A 21,892-nucleotide genomic window follows, 5' to 3' on the forward strand; every position below is an offset into this window, starting at 1 on the left:
GTAAACTCTCCTTCCAGACTCACATTAAGCATCTCCAATCCAAAATTAAATCTATAATCGGCTTCCTATATCGCAACAAAGCATCCTTCACTCATGCTGCCAAACATACCCTCGTAAAACTGACCATCCTACCGATCCTCGACTTCGGTGATGTCCTCTATAAAATAGCCTCTAACACTCTACTCAACAAACTGGATGCAGTCTATCACAGTGCCATCCGTTTTGTCACCAAAGCCCCATACACTACCCACCATTGCGACCTGTACGCTCTCGTTGGCTGGCCCTAGCTTCATACTCGTCGCCAAACCCACTGGCTACAGGTTATCTACAAGTCTCTGCTAGGTAAAGCCCCGCCTTATCTCAGCTCACTGGTCACCATAGCAGCAACCACTCGTAGCACGCGCTCCAGCAGGTATATCTCACTGGTCACCCCCAAAGCCAATTCCTCCTTTGGTCATCTTTCCTTCCAGTTCTCGGCTGCCCATGACTGGAACGAATTGCAAAAATCTCTGAAGCTGGAGACTCACATCTCCTTCACTAGCTTTAAGCACCAGCTTTCAGAGCAGTTTACAGATCACTGCACCTGTACTTAGCCTATCTGTAAACAGCCCATCTATCTACCTACCTCATCCCCATACTGGTATTTATTTATTTATTTATTTTGCTCCTTTGCACCCCAGTATCTCTACCTGCACATTCATCTTCTGCCGATCTACCATTCCAGTGTTTAATTGCTATATTGTAATTACTTCGCCACCATGGCCTATTTATTTCCTTAACTTACCTCATTTGCACTCACTGTATATAGACTTTTTGTTTTCTTTTGTTCTACTGTATGTTTTATTTATTCCATGTGTAACTCTGTGTTGTTGTATGTGTCGAATTGCTACGCTTTATCTTGGCCAGGTCGCAGTTGCAAATGAGAACTTGTTCTCAACTAGCCTACTTGGTTAAATAAAGATAAAATACTTTTTTAAATTTTTTATTAAAATATCTGAAGAGTTATATTCGGAAAATTATAACTCTGTATATCTCAACATTTTCCGTGGTGCCCCGACTTCCTAGTTAATTAATGTTTACATGATTAGTTTAATCACGTAATAATTAAAGCTAGAGAACTGATTTTATAATATACAGTATTCCCATTTCTTGATAGTCCAGACACAACAACTGTTTCCCAATGTTCTTCGTGTTCATCTATCCTTTTCCACAATCTTCTGGTGTTACGTAGCACCACGACACTACTTAATGAAGCTGGTTGAGAGAATGCCAAGAGCTTGCAAAGCTGTCATCAAGGCAAAGGGTGGTGACACTCTTTTGGTTATCACATGATTACATAGTTCTGATGTCTTCACTATTATTCTACAATGTAGAAAATTGTTTTAAAAAAAGAAGAAAAGAAAGAAAGAAATAAAAAATAAAAAACAGAAATAGCTTATTTACATGAGTATTCAGACCCTTTGCTATTAGACTCGGGAATTGAGCTCAGATGCATCCTGTATCCGCAAGCTGCCCAGTGACACGAGCCTACCAGACGAGCTAGGCTACCCTGGGGCTGCAGGGCCCAAGCCCAAGTGGACCAGCCTGTTGGCACCCTACCTCTCTGTGAAGGCCCAGAAGGCCTACTTTGATTTGAACACTGACCAGGCCGCAAATTATGAGGGACTCGAACGGGAGATACTGAGCCGTTATGCCGTGCACAACTGGTCCACGACTGGGCCTTTGACCCCACCCTTTCCCACCGTGCTCAAATGAGCGACCTGGTGCGCCTGACCATGGGCTGGCTACTGACGGATGTACCCTCCCTCCCGATGTTTGACAAACTCGTCCTGGATAAATACCTTCGGGCCCTGCAATACGAGACAAAGAAGACGGTAGGCATGCAGAAACCCCAGAGCCTGGAGGAATTGCCGACCGCGGTGGAAATTCACCAGAATACCCAGGACCTGCTGAGAGGGGCCCGAGAGGAGATGCGGCGAGGGGGACGAACAACACATAGAGAGGCGAGGGGCTGAATGGGGCCAGGACGGAACCAGCCGAGGTTCCATCCGGGCCGGAGGGTGACCCAAACCAACGACATCGGCGGCTGCTGGACCCAGATCAGAGACGCTGCTATAAGTGCGCACAGATCCGTGGAACATCATATCCACACAAACCAGAAACCAGAAGTCCAGACGGTGGCGGTCCAGCAGGAAGTGACAACAATGGTAGAAATGGGGGGTACTGGAGGAGTCACAAAGTGAATGGTCTATTCCCATAGGGTCCTTTGCTGTTGTTCTGGGATTGATTTGCACTTTTCGCACCAAAGTACGTTCATCTCTAGGAGACCGAACCCACTACCCTCTGGAGAGCCTTGCAGAAATTCTTAGTTTGTGCAAACCCACAGTTGCATCAGCAGTCTGGGTGGCTGGTCTCAGACGATCCTGCAGGTGAAGAAGCTGGATGTGGAGATGCTAGACTGGCGTGGTTACACGTGGTCTGCAGTTGTGAGGCCGGTTGGACGTATTCTCTAAAATGATGTTGGAGGCGGCTTATGGTAGAGAAATTAACATTACATTCTCTGGTAACAGCTCTGGTGGAAATTCCTGCAGTCAGCATGGCAATTGCATGCCCCCTCTAAACTTGAGACATCTGTGGCATTGTGTTGTGTGACAAAATAACACATTTTAGTAGCCTCTTATTGTCCCGAGCACAAGGTGCACCTTCGTAATGCTCATGCTGTTTTATCAGCTTCTTGACATACAAAACCTGTTAGGTGGATGGAATATCTTGGCAAAGGAGAAATGCTCACTAACAGGGATGTAAAGACATTTGTGGACAAAATTTCTGCCAAATAAACTTTTTTTTACAAAGGAAACTTTCTATGGGATCTTTTTATTTCAGCTCATGAAACATGGGAACAACACTTTACATGTTGCATTTATATTTTTGTTCAGTATAGATCAAATAAACATCACCTATCAAATTGCAATACTTTTTAATATTGACTAAATTCGACACTCTCATTGTCACCCATACAAAAGCACATCACTTGCTTAATGAGTCGGCCGTGGCTACAAAGACTGAGTTTTCACCCCCCGTCCTGACCCCTCCCGCCCCTAGAGGAATTCTCTTTTCTCAAAGCTAAGAATCCAGATCTTGGGAAAATATGAGGTGAGAAAATATGTTTTGAACAAGTCATCCTACTCAGAATTCCAAGTCGGAAACTCGGGCCTCTTTCTTGAGCTCCGACCTGAAGATCAATGACGTCATGATTCAACAGTTCCCAATTGTCTTGAAAGCACCATAAATCCAGAGAATGCCAGACTTTGATGACAACATTTGCCCACGAAGGACTGTCACACCACCTTCCTGTTCAAGTGAGCACAGCACAACAAGGTGAGTCCAGAAATGTATTGTATGCTGCTGCATAAATGATGTAATAAGACAGGGAGATATGTATACTGTAGCTAAGAAAGTAATACTAAGTGTATGTTCGTTGCTCATGTGCCTCACCCTAATCATTTGGTCCCTTTTCTCCTCATAACTTAACCTACTGTTCTGACTTGGTGATGCACATTTGGCCTATAGCCTGTCTTAGAGAAATGTCATCCTCAAATATTGAAAGAGCTTTCATTGTCTGCTTATATGCCCCCAGTATTTATCCTATGGTTCTGACTTGGTGTACAGGGAGAAAACTGATAGAATGGCCGATGTTCTGAATTCTGTCGCTGTACATTTCAAAAGTGCTGAACAAATATTTATATTTACTACGTCCCTCCTAACTCGCTCAATAATGTCTTAATTGAAATTGCCAATTATCTGTTCGTCGTCCCTTATGCCATAGTTTGCACGTCTGAAATGTCAGTCGAAACCACATTTGTTTAAGCAAGTCAGTCATATCTGCTATGTTACTGTATTTGTATTTATTATGGATCCCCATTAGCTGCTGCCAAATCACCAGCTACTCTTTCTGGGGTGCATCAAAATTAAGGCAGTTAAAACATTACAATACATTCACAGATTTCACAACACACTGTGCATTCAGGCCCCTACCCCACCACTACCACCTATCTACAGTACCAAATCCATGTGTATGTTATTGTATGTGGGTGTGTGTGTGTGTGTGTGTGTTCGCATGTGTCTGTGCCAATGTTTGTGTTGCTTCACACTCCCCGCTGTTCCATAAGGTGTTTTTTATCTGTTTTTTAAATCTAATTTTACTACTTGCGTCAGTTACTTGATGTGGAATAGAGTTCCATGTAGTCATGGCTCTGTGTAGTACTGTGTGCCTCCCATTGTAAGGGGTGTTAACTGGCGGCACAGAAGTCAGATGCAGGAGAGAAATAACTGTGTTTACAACGGCTCAGTTTATTAACAAAACCCAACGGAAAACAGAATATTAAATAAATGGGTACATAGCCCAACGCACACCAGGACAGACAAGCACTTACAGTAAACAATCACCGACAAGGACATGAGGGGGAACAGAGGGTAAAATACACAACATGTAATTGATGGTATCGGAACCAGGTGTGATGGAAGACAAGACAAAACCAAAGGAAAATGAATAGAGGATCAGCGATGGCTAGAAGGTCGGTGACTTCGACCTTTGAGTACGCAGGGCCCCCCCCCCCCCGATGTCCAGAGGGGGCGGAGGAACCTCCCACACCTTAGACTCTTGGAGCGGACCAACCAGCAGCGGCCTGAGGAGAGACACATGGAACGAGGGGTTAATACGGTAATCGGAGGGAAGCTGTAACCTGTAACGCACCTCGTTCAGTCTCCTCAGGACTTTAACTGGCCCCACAAACCGCAGGCCCAGCTTCCGGCAGGGCAGGCGAAGGGGCAGGTTTCGGGTGGAGAGCCAGACAAGGTCTCCCGGTGCAATCACCGGGGCCTCACTGCGGTGACGGTCTGCGCCCACTTTCTGGCACAGCACGGTGCACTGAAGGTGGACATGGGCGGCGTCCCATGTTTCCTCCACGCGCCAGAACAAGTCGTCCACTGCAGGAGCCTTGGTCTGACTCTGATACCAAGCAGCCAGAACCGTCTGGTACCCCAATACACACTGGAAGGGCGTGAGGTTAGTGGAGGAGTGGCGGAGCGAGTTCTGGTCCATCTCTGCCCAGGGCACGAACGCTGCCCACTCCCCCGGCCAGTCCTGGCAATAGGACCTCAGAAACCTACCCACATCCTGGTTTACTCTCTCCACCTGCCCGTTACTCTCGGGGTGAAAACCTGAGGTAAGGCTGACCGAGACCCCCAGACGTTCCATGAACGCCTTCCAGACCCTCGACGTGAACCTCGATCAGACACTATATCCTCAGGCACCCCGTATTGCCTGAAGACGTGTCTAAACAAGGCCTCCACAGTCTGTAAGGCCGGGCAAAGGGAGGAGACGACAGGACTTAGAAAAACGAACCACACCGACCAGGATCGCGGTGTTACCCTGTGAGGGAGGAAGTTCGGTCAAGAAATCTACCGACAGGTGCAACCACAGCCGACCACGGCCGTTGTGGATCGGGTAAGGGTTGTAACTTGCCTCTGGGCAAGTGCCTAGGAGCCTTGCACTGAGCGCACACCGAGCAGGAGGAAACATAAACCCTCATGTCCTTAGCCAAGGTGGGCCACCAGTACTTCCCAGTCAGATAGCGCACCGTCCGACCGATCCCCAGATAACCAGAGGTAACCATAGATCAACTGGTCACAGACAGCATACAGATGCCCGACGGGACACTGGAGGGGAGCGGGCTCTGTACAGAACGCCTGCTCAATGAGTTGAGTGTATGTAAACTGGGAATGTGATGAAAGAAATGAAAGCTGAAATAAATCATTCCTCTAATATTATTCTGACATTTCACATTCTGAAAATAAAGAGGTGATCCGAACTGACCTAAAACAGGGAATTTTTACAAGGATTAAATGTCAGGAATTGTGAAAAACTGAGTTTAATGTCTAAGGTGTATGTAAACTTCCGGCTTCAACTGTATCTACCAGGAATAATGAACCATAGAATTATAATAAATGTGAATCTATTAATTGTGTATGACCACTGGAGTCTTTGTCACTCTTAATATTTTGTTACATAATATTTTAACATTATTTCATCACTCAAAATCTTGCCAAAGCATATTCTGTATGTGGGTTCAAATTAATGTACAAATAAATTGACATGATTTATATGAATCGGGTCATGAACATAAGGGAGAGGTTAAACGTATCACCTTATTGCCTCTAAAATGTAAATCAAACACAATAAAGAGTTTATATAATGTGTCGTTACATACCTACTTAAAGGTTTGTGTCGAATTTGAATCGGGTTTTTAGGGCGGTGTTAAAGTGATCTTAGAAGTAAACAGTGGCTTTGAGAATGATGATCGCATGCAATGATGGCAAAAAAAAAAAGACTACGTATTCCCCCTTACCCCAGTCACTGTCAATTTCTTGTTTTTAAAGGATGATAGAAGTGCTACACCTGGTGGAGAGAGATTGTAAGACAGAAATAGTTTATTTATGCGTGCTGTACGTTACGACATAGCACGTCAAGATGTAACGGAGGGTAAGTTTTTTTTACTTTTCTCCAATACTATAGAGCCATTACCATGTCAATCAATGCTTGAATAGAACTCTAGTTCACACCCCCGATTTTGACGTCAACACAGTCGCTACAGTCCCATTAGTTTTCTTTGTAGCATCGTTTGAATGTTGCGGTTGCGCACATTTCTACGGAATGGGGTGAGTTTACGTTACATTCGACTAGTTACATTCAATTAGTTACATTCGGTTATTGTCCTTTGCAGATGCCACATTACTGGCAATAGTATGTACATATAGTTTTAATATATATATTTTTAATTTAACCTTAATTTAACTAGGCAAGTCAGTTAAGAACAAATTCTGATTTACAATGACGGCCCACCCCGGCCAAACTCGAACGACGCTGGGCCAATTGTGCGCAGCCCTATGGGATTCCAGATCACGGCCGGATGTGATGCAGCCTGGACAGTGCATTCGGAAACTATTCAAACCCCTTGCCTCTTTTTGTTTGTTACGTTACAGCTTTATTCCAACATTTTCAAAAATATCCCATAATGACAAAGCAAAAACAGTAAAAAAATAAAAATAAAAGTTTGCTCATTTATAAAAAATAGAAAACTGATTTTACATTTACATAAGTATTCAGACCCTGTACTCAGTACTTTGTTGAAGCACCTTTGGCAGCAATTACAGCCTCGAGGCTTCTTGGGTTTGACGCTACAATCGTGGCACACGCATATTCGGGGAGTTTCTCCCATTCTTCTCTGCAGATCCTCTCAAGCTCTTTCAGGTTGGATTGGGAGCGTCGCTGCACAGCTATTTTCACGTCTCTCCAGAAATGTTAGATTCGGTTCAAGTCTGGGCTCTGGCTGGGCCACTCAAGAACATTCCGAGACTTTTCCCAAAGCCCTTCCTGCGTTGTCTTGGATGTGTGCTTAGGGTTGTTGTCCTGTTGGAAGGTGAACCTTTGCCCAAGTCTGAGGTCCTGAGCGCTCTGGAGCAGGTTTTCATCAAGGATCTCTCTGTACTTTGCTCCGTTCAGTACTTTGACTCAATCCTGATTATTCTCCCAGTCCCTGCCTCTGAAAAACATCCCCACAGCATGACGCTGCCACCACCATGCTTCACGGTAGGTATAGTGCCAGGTTTCCCTCAGACATGGCGCTTGGCATTCAGGCCAAAGAGTTCAATCCTGGTTAGAAGAAGGCTGTCATGTGCCTTTTACTGAGGAGTGGCTTCTGTCTGGCCACTCTACCATAAAGGCCTGATTGGTGGAGTGCTGCAGAGATGGTTGTCCTTCTGGGAGGTTCTCTCGTCTCCACAGAGGAACTCTGGAGCTCTGTTAGTGACCATCAGGTTCTTGGTCACATCCCTGACCAAGGCCCTTCTCCCCCGATTTCTCTGTTTGGCCAGGCGGCCAGCTCTAGGAAGAGTCTTGGTGGTTCCAAACTTCTTCTGTTAAAGAATGATGGACGCCACTGTGTTCTTGGGGACCTTCAATGCTGCAGAAATATTTTGGCTTTCTTCCCAGATCTGTGCCTCGACACAATCCTGTCTCTGAGCTCTATGGACAATTTCTTCAACCTCATGCCTTGGTTTTTGCTCTGACATGCACTGTCAACTGTGGGACCTTATATAGACAGGTGTGTGCCTTTCCAAATCATGTCCAACAAATAAATTTACCACAGGTGGACTCCAAGTTGGAGAAACATCTCAAGGATGATCAATGGAAACAGGATGCACATGAGCTCAGTTTTTTATGTAAATAAGGTATTTCTGTGTTTAATTTATTTATTTTTTTACTTTAAAAAAAACTGTTTTTGCTTTGTCATTATGGGTTATTGTGTATAGATAAATGAGGTAAACATTTAATTTAATCAATTTTAGAATAAGGCTGTAACGTAACAAAATGTGACCAACCGGCTCAAATTAAATTGTGTTTTTTACATTGGATAAAAGTAGACTCAGAGCAACAAAGTGGCATATCATACCCTACAGTTGAGGAACAATGGGAAAGTAATTCTGCTTTGAAAGTTGATAAACTTGCAAACTCACTTTTGAGAAAATGGCCTTTGCATGTTTTGGTGCATGTTTTTTCACACCCTCTTAAGATTTAGCCCCACCCATTCAGCATCGTTCACACCCTCTTAAGATTTAGCTCCACCCATCTCTTTAAGGGTTGATCTGAGCAGTCTGTACTAACAACAGCAGTTAAGCACCCTAGCGAACTTCCAGACACAAATGAGACAACAGCTCAATGAACATTACTCGCCCCAGAAGAGCTGGTTAAGCTGTTATGTTATCCAGAGCGTTGGTGACTGCATATGCGCTGTCAGATTATCCGTTGGTAAATTCAGAGAGTTTAGCTCTCTGAGAGGTTCAGAGCGCACACCGCACGCTCTGGCCGATGAGTAGGGTTGATCCAAACGTTCTGACCTCATAACGGCACTCAAGCACACAAGCTAGCTGGTTAACATTGGCTAGCTTGCTAGCTACTTCCAGACACAAATGAGAGAACACCCCACTCTAAACATTACACGCCCAAGCAGAGCTGGTTAGGCTGTTTTCATGTTTTCCAGAGCATTGGTGCCTGTAACTGTGCTGCTGGAAACAATTTAATTACACTTTTTGCCGACGTTTACTCATATTGAACGTGTGTTGAGTGTTCGTAAATTCATCAGTTACTCTGTGCTCTGGCACACAGACGAGAGTGCTCTGAAAGATGGCCAGACTGAATTTACAAACGCAACAGAAATGGTTACTTGCATAGTGGAGTCTTTTGTTAAGACATGTAGCTAGCTAGCTAGGTAAACAATGAACCATAATCCCAACTCGTGATGTTACTACCCTGCATGAATCTGCAGGTATCTAACCAATCAGGTTCGATGTTAATTAACTAGCTAATATTAGGCTATAGCTAGCCAAGCAAATGGCTCTGAGATACAAATAATTAGATCATACATGTAACATTAGATAGCGAGCCAGCCAGCTAACATTAGCTAGCTAACAGTACACTTTACCTTGAAATGAAACCACTTTCTGTCAAAATTTGAAACGTGTAATATCTGAAAATGTAGCTAGCTAGAGTATCTTACCAGTGCACATCATTCATGGATGGACACATCTCCTGTCGGATACCATGGTTGCCCTTAGTTTGAAGATGTAATCTGGAGATAGGTGTTTTCTCCATCTCCTTAGCTATCATGCTCGATTATCACTAATTTCAAAACTTGGTCCTCCAGAAAGTGGTGAGCAACATTTAAGCAGTTTTACTACATAATATATAAATAAATAAACAATCTGAGTTAGACAGGATTACCTAGACATAGTGACCAGCTCAAATAGACAGAAGTGTGCTATTTGGCAGACAAATCCAAACTCATCTCTCGGCATGTCCAGCCCACTCATTATCTCACCTTATCATGGCTTGTTGTCAACTTTTTCTGTGGCTAAACAAACTAGGTTCGTAATTTAACAATTTGATTCATATTTACAGATGGCATACAAGTTTTGTTATTAAGGCACATGAAAGTTCACATGTTCAAGAAGGCATTTCTGCCCAAAAACACATTTTGATTAGAATAATATGTTTACTTTCAAACGGCTCTCCTGTTAAGTAGTGACCTGTGACATATGCCTAGTTTAATGTGGAAAAAGGGAGGGGGTCTGAATGCTTTCCCGAATGAACTGTATTTAAAAGATCTATAACCGAGTGAAGGGAGTTGTAAAGTAATAATTGAACGTGTAAATGTTCATTCATAGTCGGAACATAGGGTTTGTACGTTTACAGATCTATTTTAACGTTTACATTTCATGTTTCACGCATGGCTTTTCTTACAATCCTAACAATTTACATATGGATTTTCTTACATTCTTAACGATATGTATATTCAACCTTTTGGCAGCTATCTTGCTCCATACAAGTGTGGTTCCAGAAAATGCAGAACCGCAGCCACTCCATAAATAATTAATAATTAACGATCTGCTTGACGTGGACATATTTTATGCAGAGTAAACCCTCTCGCTTCACATATCTCTCTACTACTAGTACTACTACGGGTGACCAAATTCCGTCCAAAAAGAAACGACAACACATAACTGGTTTGCAGGGTCACCACGAGCTATCTAGTCTTCGAAAATATGGCACTTTTCTCTTTCTTTGCAGGTTGGATCGGTTATTTGCTTATTTGCCTGCTTGGATTGATTTTCATCGCATTTCTCTGTTTTTGTCTTTACATAAAATATATTCATCTGAAATATGATCACATACCGGGACCACCAAGGGATAGGTGAGTCAGTATGATGTAACTTGAATATTTATTTTAAAATGCTTTAGCTAAATGTTAGTTTCAACTATATTGAGTGGCGACATAACGCATCGGATTTGTTGATAAGGAACTAGGTGAAAGTTGACCTCAACAGCCGTCAGGGTCACTGTTTCACCTGTCTTTTTAATTTTCACTTGTTGGAAAGTATCACTCATGTCATAACGTTCTTATTTTTCAGTTATTAACCCGTTTCTTGTTCTCCCCCAGTTTTATATTTGGTCATTCCCCAACCATGCTGAGGGAGATGAGCAATGGTCGAGTTGTCCACGACAAATTTCTGGAATGGTTTGTTGAATGCTATGAATCAGTTGTTGTTTATTCTGGGACAGAATATTCTGGGACAATAAATAAAGATATATTTTATCTTTGACAGGGCTGAGACATATGGACCGGTGTACCGTATCAACGGTTTGCATGTTGTGGTGCTGTGTGTGACCTGTCCTGATACCACCAAGGTAAACCTGTGAAATTACTGCAATAATAATTTCTGATGGACTGACTACGCAAACACCTGACCAAATTAAGCAAGATTTTAGTTCTGGGTTAACCAAGATTAGTGTAATCATACATTTTACCATGTTAATTTCTGAAATGAAAGTGCTGTAAAATAACCCATTACCCCAATTCCCCCTTCAAACCAAACAGACACTTTTATTTGTCTCCACAGGAAGTCCTGATGTCACCAAAGTACCCCAAAGACTCACAGGTCTATAAGCGTCTCTTCAACCTGTTTGGACAGAGGTGAGTCCTCTGTATAATTCATGTTATCTAAATATACTTCCTACTACTATTTATTGTTTCAATGTTTTGGTTGGTACAAACTCTTTCAACACAATCCCTCCTAATGCTGGTTATTGCATGCGTAGCCTACAGAGTATATAGACATTCAAACAGGACAACTTGGTCACTGGTCAGTTTATTCAGTCTTAGGGTAAATACTCTGTTGTCCTTCTTCTTCATAGGTTTTTTGGAAATGGCCTGATCACAGCACAGAATCATGATGAGTGGTACAAACAGCGAAGAATAATGGACCCTGCCTTCAGCAGTCTGTAAGTCACTTATCCATTTCACATGATGTAATAATCAATTGATCAATCGACTCATTGATCACTCCATTGATCAATCCATCCAGCCATCCATCTGTTCATCCATCCATCATTGCTGTGTATTGTTAGGTACCTGCGGGGTCAGATGGGTGCGTTCAACGAGAGGGCAGAGAAGCTGATGGATAAACTGGCGGACATGGCTGACACCAACACAGCTGCCAACATGCAACACATGTTCAACTGTGTGACACTGGATGTCATCACTAAGGTAACGGTCACTTCCTGTTACCCTCAGATCCTCACACTGCCCTTACACTTTATTATTTCTGAAAGCTACATTTGTTTGTATATCTGACACTAAAATGGTCATAAAAGGCAGTTATAACACACTCATTACCTAAGCTATATACAATTTAGTCTCACCATGCCAATGTGCTAGCTATAATTAGCATAACTAGAACCAGGAGTTTTACCTTATCATGTTGTCAATCCTCTGTTTTTATCTCATCTGTAGGTGGCGTTTGGAGTGGAGCTGGATCTGCTGAAGGAGAGTGACTCTCCGTTCCCCAACGCTATAGAGATGTGTCTGAAGGGAATGGTCCACTATGTCAGAGACCTTACCTTCCAGGTAAATAATGACATCAAAAATGTTGGTGATGCTTCTCGAGAACGATGGCTTATTGAATTGATCTATTTGAAATCCTACAGTTTCATCAGATAAAATCCTGTGTTAAAGAGTAATCAAATTAAGATCCTACATATGTAGCTCTACCCAAAGAACAAGAAGTTCATCAACGAGGTGAAGAAGTCTTGTCAGCTGCTGCGTTCGACAGGCAGACAGTGGATCAACGAGAGGAAAATGGCCGTCCAAAACGGAGAGGACGTTCCAAAAGACATCCTCACACAGATCCTCAAGACGGCTGGCAAAGGCATGTTGTAGTAGCCTGATCCTAGATCTGTTCGTGCCGTCTTGCCAACTTCTGCCACTGTTCAAGTCGGCACAAACAGATCTGGGACCAGGCTAACATTGGAAACCTTTTACCTGTGGCTCTGCATGTGACAATGTGGGACAAGTGTTTGCTAAAACAGTCATGTAATTGATGAGGTTCAATAGCACTATTGTCTCAATGCTGTAAACTGATATATATCCATAATTTCAGAGGAAAACATAGCAAACGATGATGAGGAGCTTATGCTGGACAACTTTGTGACGTTCTTCATTGCGGGTACGTCTCCCTGAAACAAGTGCTATACTTTATTTATATATATATATATATATATATACAGTTGACGTCGGAGGTTTACATACACCACATTCAGTTTTTACAATTCCTGACATTTAATCCTAGTAAAAATTCCCTGGTTTAGGTCAGTTAGGATCACCACTTTATTTTAAGAATGTGAAATGTCAGAATGATAGTAGAGAATTATTTATTTCAGATTTTATTTCTTTCATCACATTCCCAGTGGGTCAGAAGTTTACATACACTCAATTAGTATTTGGTAGCATTGCCTTTAAATTGTTTAACTTGGGTCAAACGTTTCGGGTAGCCTTCCACAAGCTTCCCACAATAAGTTGGGTGAATTTTGGCCCATTCCTCCTGACAGAGCTGGTGTAACTGAGTCAGGTTTGTAGGCCTCCTTGCTCGCACACACTTGTTCAGTTCTGCCCACAAAGTCTATATAGGATTGAGGTAAGGGCTTTGTGATGGCCACTCCAATACCTTGACTTTGTTGTCCTTAAGCTATTTTGCCACAACTTTGAAATTATGCTTGGGATCATTGTCCATTTGGAAGACCCATTTGCGACCAAGCTTTAACTTCCTGACTGATGTCTTGAGATGTCGCTTCAATATATTCACATAATTTTCCTACCTCATGATGCCATCTATTTTTTGAAGTTCACCAGTCCCTTCTTGCAAAGCACCCCCACAACATGATGCTGCCACCCCCGTGCTTCACGGTTGGGATGGTGTTCTTCGCCTTGCAAGCATCACTTTTTTCTTCCAAACAAAACGATGGTCGTTATGACCAAACAGTTGTATTTTTGTTTCATCAGACCAGAGGACATTTCTCCAAAAAGTATGATCTTTGTCCCCATGTGCAGTTGCAAACCGTAGTCTGGCTTTTTTTATGGCGGTTTTGGAGCAGTGGCTTCTGCCTTGCTGAGCGGCCAATCAGGTTAGGTCGCTATAGGACTCGTTTTACTGTGGATATAGATACTTTTGTACCTGTTTCCTCCAATATCTTCACAAGTTTCTTTGCTGTTGTTCTGGGATTGATTTGCACTTTTCGCACCAAAGTACGTTCATCTCTAGGAGACAGAACGTGTTTCCTTCCTGAGCGGTATGACAGCTGCATGGTCCCATGGTGTTTATACTTGTATACTATTGTTAGTACTGATGAACATGGTACCTTGGAAATTGCTCCCAAGGATGAACCAGACTTTTGGAGGTCTACACATTTTTTTCTGAGGTCTTGGCTGATTTCTTTTGATTTTCCCATGATGTCAAACAAAGAGGTTTGAAGGTAGGCCTTGAAATTCATCCACAGGTACACCTTCAAATGACTCAAATGATGTCAATTAGCCTATCAGAAGCTTCCAAAGCCATGACATAATTTTCTGGAATTTCCCAAGCTGTTAAAGGCACAGTCTACAAAGTGTATGTAAACTTCTGATGCACTGGAATTGTGATACAGTGAGTTATAAGTGAACTAATCTGTCTGTAAACAATTGTTGGAACAATTACTCTTGTCATGCACAAAGTAGATGTCCTAACCGACTTGCCAAAACTATAGTTTTTTAACAAGAAATTTGTGGAGTTTTTGAAAAACAAATTTTAATGACTCCAACCTAAGTGTTTGTAAACTTCCGACTTAAACTGTGTGTATATATATATATATATATATATATATATATATATATATTTAAATCGATCTCCATAGTATAGTTTTTTGAGCTCATTTGAAATTTGAAGAAACAACAGTCACAGTAATTTTGTTGTTCTAATCATGACAGGGCAAGAGACAACAGCCAATCAACTAGCTTTTGTTGTTTTAATCATGACAGGGCAAGAGACAACAGCCAATCAACTAGCTTTTGCCGTCATGGAACTGGGAAGGCTGCCAGAGATACTGACAAAGTAGGACTTGTTTTCATCATTTCAATTTTCGCTATTGATCATTTCTGTAATAAAAACAGGTTGGTTGAGTTTGTGAGTGTCTCTGCCATTTCCAGGGTGAAGCAGGAAGTGGATGATGTCATCGGGATGAAACAGGAAATCAGCTTTGACGACCTGGGGAAAATGACCTACCTGTCTCAGGTAAATGATCTACCTGTCCCAGGTTCGTGTGTGCTGTCTTGTCATTGACCTGACAGTGACAGCAATGGAGCTACAAACCAGATCAAGGACTCAGAATTGGAACTGGCATCTGTACACAGAAACCATATTGTACGTTATACAATGTTGTACGATGGCTGATAGAATGGCGCTGGAGGAGATGGCTGCCCAGCGAAATGTGTTATTTTGTGTGTGTGCTTAGTCCCCTCCATTACTCCCTATTCACCCACCACTCCAACACCATTATTACGTTTGCTGATGACACAACAGTGGTAGGCCTGATCACTGACAACGATGAGACAGACTATAGAGACGAGGTCAGAGACCTGGCAGTGTGGTGCCAGGACAACAACCTCTCTCTCAATGTGAGCAAGTCAAAGGAGCTGATCGTGGACTATAGGAAAAGGAGGGCCTTACAGGCCACATAAACATTGACTAGACTGAATTGGAGCGGGTCGAGAGTTTCAAATACCTTGGTGTCCACATCACCAAATTACCAACAAACTATCATGGTCCAAACACACCAAGACAGTTGTGAAGAGGGCACGACAACACCTTTTCCCCATCAAGAGACTGAAAATATTTGGCATTGGTCCCCAGATCCTCTGAAAGTTCTACAGCTGCACCATCAAGAGCATCCTGAATGGTTGCATTACCGCTTCGTACGGCAATTACTCGGCATCTGACCGGAAGGCGCTACAGAGGGTAGTGTGTACGGCCCAGGACATCACTGGGACCAAGCTTCCTGACATCCAGGACCTATATACTAGGCGGTGTCAGGAAGGCCCAAAAAATTGTCAAAACTCCCAGTCACCCAAGTCAGAGACTGTTCTCTCTGCTACCGCATGGCAAACGGTACCGGAGCACCAAGTTTAGGACGAAAAGAAAAGGTAACTCTTCACATCGTCAATTAATCAGCATGTTGTGTTTGATTCATATCATCCCCCCCGTCAGGTTTTGAAGGAGACTCTAAGGTTGTACCCTACAGCACCAGGCACTTCTCGTTTCATCCCCAACGACATCGTCATCAACGGCATCCCCATCCCTGCAGGAGTCTCATGCTTCGTGAGTAGTCACCTCAAAAACAATGTGGAGGAGTGATGACTGTTGTTGTATGATAATATCTCTAAGTTTAGTTGTGGTGTTAACATGTGATACGCTGTGGTACCTCAATGTGGTAAAGGAATGAAGTATCCTTGTCTAAGCCAGTGTGGCTCATACCTCAATGTAGCATCATTGTACCATTGACTTTTCTTATGTTAACATAGAATGTAAACACAGAATTTCTCAAAACACCATGATTGTGTAATGAAACCATGAAAGGTAGTGCACCTAAGCTGAGATCTGGGTGTTTGAATGTAAAATGTTAATACACAGAATGTGTTTTAAAACAGAAGTGTAGGAACTCTGAAACACCCAAAGTGTTTCTTCAACCTGAATATGGGTGTTTTTAAGAGAGCGTTGTGAAAACCCATTTTGGGGGTTCAGTGAATGTAAAAGCATCAACACTCAAAAATTGTGTTTCTCATACAATCAATGGTTTACAAATGCAAGTCATTTCAATGATTTGTTAATTTAATTTTACCAAAGTAATGTAAATCCAACTGCATGTTACTCAAAATGTAATTATATTTTATGAGGATAACCAAAGTGAGAGACAATAGATTGATTGAACTCATTGGAAGTCTTTTGTTTTAATCACGTTGCATTTCTTATCTTGACGCATGACTCTGTTTTTAGAGGATTGTGGGTAATTCAACATTTTTAGACTATAATTCTTTCACACATTGTTGTGTGCATGTTTGAAGAAAGAAGACTGTGTTTCTATATGGGTATTAAGCAGTTTGTTGTGTAATGGATCATGATGAACGGATATCAAAACTGTCAGGCATTTTGACGTTCAATGAGGACAGCACCCATTCCCACATAGACAAAGGAAATTACAACAAAAGAGAAGGGATCTAATTCTGCTCTAAACAGAACTCGAAACACCAAAGTAGTGTTTTCAACCTGTTCTGTTAGTGCTCCCAGTCCCTGGCAAGGTGTTGCACAATATTTGATTTAGTGGTGTTACAACACACCGTGTCATGTGTTTCAATACTCCAGCAAAGATATGGTTTCGTCTCCTTCAAGTTGGTGGCAGCTCAGTTAACACTAGTTAATGTAGCAATATTGATGTTACTCATATTGATGTTACACAGGAAACGGAAACCAGTTTTTACTTACTTTATTAATGTGCTGGTTGACAACATGCCTAGTAAAGTTTTCTTAACTATATATCTTTGTCTGTCGTGGCTACAACACAAAGCACATTGAAACAGTTTTGGTGTTACAATGAATTTCATCTTAACAGTGTAGTCAACACCTCATTAACTATTTTGGGTGTGGGTGTACTTATTTTATTTCCTAAAGTGTCTTAAATCTTTTGTTTGCCCCTATCTTGTCTGTCTGCAGTTCAGTTCGTATGTCTGTGGAAGGTTGGATAAGTTCTTTGAGGACCCGCTGAAGTTTGACCCTGAGAGGTTCCATCCAGACGCTGCCAAGTAAGTCACACGATACGTTTTAATTGTTTTATTGTTTCTTTACAACATTTGAATTGATTAAAGCAGAACTGAACTCGAGAATCAACTTATCTCGTTGAAACTGGCATTCATTACATCCAGAAAATATTCAGACCACTTCACTTTTTCCACATTTTGTTACGTTACAGACTTATTCTAAAATGTATTTAAAAACAATTTTCCTCATCAATCTCCACACAATACCCCATAATGACGAAGGAAAAAAAGGTTTTTAGACATTTTTGCAAAATTGAGCTCAGGTGCATCCTGTTTCCGTTGATCATCCTTTAGGTGTTTCTACAACTTGATTGGAGTCCACCTGTGGTAAATTAAATTGAATGGACATGATTTAGGAACACGCACACCTGTATATATAAGGTCCCACTGTTGACAGTGCATGTTAGAGCAAAAACCAAGCCATGTGGTTGACGCAATTGTCCATAGAGCTCCGAGACAGGATTGTGTCGATGCACAGATCTAGGGTAGGGAACCAAAGAAATGTCTGCAGCATTGAAGGGCCCCAAGAACACAGTAGCCTCCATCATTCTTAAATGGAAGAAGTTTTGAACCACCAAGACTCTCCCTAGAGCTGACCACCCGGCCAAACTGAGCAATCGGGGGAGAAGGGGCTTGGTCAGCGAGGTGACCAAGAACTCAATGGTCACTCTGACAGAGCTCCAGCCACTATATTCCACGCATGAGGCCAAAGACGGCACTTTTGATCAGTGATTGCAGGAAAGGGCTACTTTTGGTCATGAAGTCAAAGTTCGTCATGACTTACATGGTGGTTGGGTTATGATTTCGCCCACTAACACGGGATAAACAGCTGTGGTGATTACGCTCTATCCGATGGCAGAACAGTGGATCGGACTTTGTTTACGAAAGACAACATGTAGCGCATTTTTTACTTGAGAAATACTGCACTAAACACCTTAACTAGATGTAAAATTGCGTGACTAAAACCTTGTCGACAAAAAACACAATTACAGATTTCTTGAGTTAACTTGGACTATTTTGAGGAAGTGATACTGGCTTTGTTCTTATGGTGTCTCGTGCAGTGGTGGGAAAAGTACCCAATTTTCACACTTGAGTAAAAGTAAAGATACCTTAAAAGAGAATGACTCAAGTAAAGGTAAAAGTCACCCAGTAAAATACTACTTGAGTAAAAGTCTAAAAGTATTTGGTTTTAAGTGTCCTTAAGTATCAAAAGTAAAAGTATAAATCATTTAAAATGTCTTTTATTAAGCAAACCAGACGGTACGATATTCTTGTTTTCTTAATCTACGGATAGCCAGGGTCACAGTTCAACACTCCGACATAATTTACAATCGAAGCATTTGTGTTTAGTGAGTCTACCCAATCAGAGGCAGAAGGGATGAACTTCGTACTTTACACCACCTGGTCTCATGGGGGACAAACATCAGCAACTGTTATATCGAACCACACCCCCAAAACTGAAACCTAGTTTATCTTAATGAGCAACAGAAAAACACATTTGGACTCTGTGCGTTCAGTCACTTTTTAAGAGCTAACAGACATGTTGTGTTTGTTTCTGTCCTGAAGACCCTATTACTGCTACTACCCCTTCGCCCTGGGACCACGCTCATGTCTGGGACAGAGCTTCGCACAGGTGAGCAGACCGTATGTAATACATTGAAACAACTTTATTTGTGATTGTTCTCTGCTGATCCTATTATCCATCCTAGTTATATTACTCCTGGACTTCTGCCTCCAATATATATATTTTTTATAGTTGAACACACCAGATTTGTCATCCTTTAAAGAGATCTGTTGTTCACAGATGGAGGCCAAGGTAGTGATGGCCAAGCTGCTCCAGAGGTTTGACTTCAACCTGCTCCCTGGCCAGTCCTTTGACATCCTGGACACTGGGACTTTGAGACCAAAGAGTGGAGTGGTGTGTAACATCAGACACAGAGGACAGACACCCGCAGCCTGACCTGACTGGGACCTGAACATGACTAGCACTTCTCTATAACATACTTGTCTTATTTTTTATACTTCCTAGTGGAGCAAATTATCTCTTTCTTTCAATGAAGCACCTTATTGAATATCTAGCTATTTTTTATGAAAATGGATTTTGAACAATTATGTTTATTCTTTGTATCAATGGTGAAATAATATCTTAAATATGATGGTTCTATGTGATGAAGAGTTACTAGGACAGACTTGACATCGGAGTGTTTGTATTTGTGCTGATTCCATGTTGTTAATTTACCCTTATCATGTAGTTACTATGCAGTATACCATTTATCACATAATATAAAGAGATTTATAAAGTATATATTAACTTCTTTGATGAACTTCCTAACCAACATTACCACAGTGCCTTTGTTGGAGTGAATTTACTACATTTTAATAAAATAATTGACCAAACATCACTGAGCTCCAGAAGATTAGAATACTTTAATCCACAAGGTGTCGCTGTGAACCTGCAGACAAACCAAGAACATTCATTCTCATGTTTTGTATCTTTCTTGTTTACACCCATAAGACCTTGCTTTTTTCAATTTCAACACTCAACAAAGAGCTGCAGTTTGTTTCAGAGTGGGTGGCAAGGAATAAGTTAGCCCTAAATATTTCTAAAACGAAAAGCATTGTATTTGGAACAAAACACTCACTAAACCTGAACTAAATCTTGTACTAAATTATGTGGAAATTGAGCAGGTTGAGATGACTAAACTGCTTGGAGTAACACTAGATTGTAAACTGTCATGGTCAAAAGTTCCTAAGATGGGGAGAAGCCTGTCTATAATAAAGCGATGCTCTGCCTTCTTAACAGCACTATCGACAAGTTTTGTCACACCTTGACTGCCTGTTCAGTCGTGTGGTCAGGTGCCACAAAAAAAGACTACGAACAGAGCAGCTCGGCTGGCCCTTGGATGTACACAGAGAGCTAATATTAATGATATGCATGTCAATCTCTCTTGGCTGAAAGTGGAGGGGTTTTGAGGGGTTTTGAAATGTTGAATAGACTGAGCTGTCTGTCTAAACTACTGGAACACAGCTCGGACACCCATGCATACCACACAAGACATGCCACAAGAGGTCTCTTCACAGTCCCCAAATCCTGAACAGACTATGGGAGGCACAGAGTATTAAATAAAGCCATGACTACATGGAACTCTATTCCACATCAAGTAACCGACGAAAGCAGTAAAATTAGATTTTATAAACAGATAAAAAACACTTTATGGAACAACGGGGACTGTGAAGCAATGCAAAGATTGGCACAGACCTATGCACACACACACACACACACACACACACACACACACACACACACACACACACACACACACACACACACACACACACACACACACACACACGATAACATACTCACTATACATACACATGGATTTAGTACTGTAGATATGTGGTAGTGGTAGAGTAGGGACCTGAGGCCACACAGTGTGTTGTGAAATCTGTGAATATATTGTAAAAATTGTATAAATTGCCTTAATTGCAGCTTTAAAAGTGGACAAGTAGACTGGTAGCACAGATACTGGATATAGTGATGAGATGCCTGCATCTCCGCTCTAACAATGGGATTCGTTGTCCACAGGGCGGAATGGTGGGCTGTGAAGCTCCCTCCTATTCCTTTCTTTGGATTGGTGGATACATCTCGTTATTTTAATACATTTAAATATCCGATGTGAGGTATTGACGTCACCACCAGTATTCGGTAGAGAGTGAGATGCTATGCTACTAGCCTCATGTACATGTATAGACCGTCTCAAATTTCAACAGAGAAGGTGCTATGCTAGCCTCATCAAATAAAATACAATTTTATTGGTCACATACACATGGTTAGTAGATGTTAATGTGAGTGTAGCGAAATGCTTGTGCTTCTAGTTCCGACTATGCAGTCTAACAAGTAACCTAACAAATTCACAACAACTATCTTATACACACAAATGTAAAGGGATGAATAAGAATATGTACATATACAGTTGAAGTCAGAAGTTTACATACACCTTAGCCAACTACATTTAAACTCAGTTTTTCACAATTTCTGACATTTAATCCCAGTAAATATTCCCTGTTTTAGGTCAGTTAGGATCACCAAATATTTA

The 21,892-nt window shown here is 41.8% G+C and overlaps 1 protein-coding gene across 2 annotated transcripts; it reads left to right on the forward strand.

Annotated features, from left to right (window-relative positions):
• The first annotated feature begins 10,484 nt into the window (after positions 1 to 10,484).
• Positions 10,485 to 20,189, forward strand: LOC139414916 (cholesterol 24-hydroxylase-like). Of its 2 annotated transcripts, none has more exons than XM_071162540.1 (15): positions 10,485 to 10,808; positions 11,055 to 11,132; positions 11,221 to 11,302; positions 11,515 to 11,588; positions 11,810 to 11,896; positions 12,023 to 12,161; positions 12,408 to 12,521; positions 12,660 to 12,822; positions 13,054 to 13,119; positions 14,964 to 15,036; positions 15,132 to 15,216; positions 16,189 to 16,299; positions 17,689 to 17,777; positions 19,359 to 19,425; positions 19,597 to 20,189. In XM_071162540.1, the coding sequence occupies exons 1-15, from the start codon at positions 10,660 to 10,662 to the stop codon at positions 19,750 to 19,752; spliced, it is 1,533 nt and encodes a 510-aa protein (XP_071018641.1). In that variant the 5' UTR covers positions 10,485 to 10,659; the 3' UTR covers positions 19,753 to 20,189. The 2 variants fall into 2 exon arrangements, with proteins under 2 accessions (XP_071018641.1, XP_071018640.1); XM_071162539.1 differs by having other exon boundaries at positions 10,546 to 10,808; positions 14,913 to 15,036.
• The last annotated feature ends 1,703 nt before the right edge of the window (positions 20,190 to 21,892 follow it).

This window comes from Oncorhynchus clarkii, chromosome 8 (genome assembly GCF_045791955.1).
Source record: "Oncorhynchus clarkii lewisi isolate Uvic-CL-2024 chromosome 8, UVic_Ocla_1.0, whole genome shotgun sequence".
Taxonomy (NCBI): domain Eukaryota; kingdom Metazoa; phylum Chordata; class Actinopteri; order Salmoniformes; family Salmonidae; genus Oncorhynchus; species Oncorhynchus clarkii.

Coding starts and splice junctions, on each gene's coding strand:
- LOC139414916 (XM_071162539.1), top strand. CDS start 10,660: ATGGCACTTTTCTCTTTCTTTGCAGGTTGGATCGGTTATTTGCTTATT. Junction 11,133..11,220: donor CACGACAAATTTCTGGAATG/GTTTGTTGAATG, acceptor TATCTTTGACAG/GGCTGAGACATATGGACCGG. Junction 11,589..11,809: donor TTCAACCTGTTTGGACAGAG/GTGAGTCCTCTG, acceptor TCTTCTTCATAG/GTTTTTTGGAAATGGCCTGA.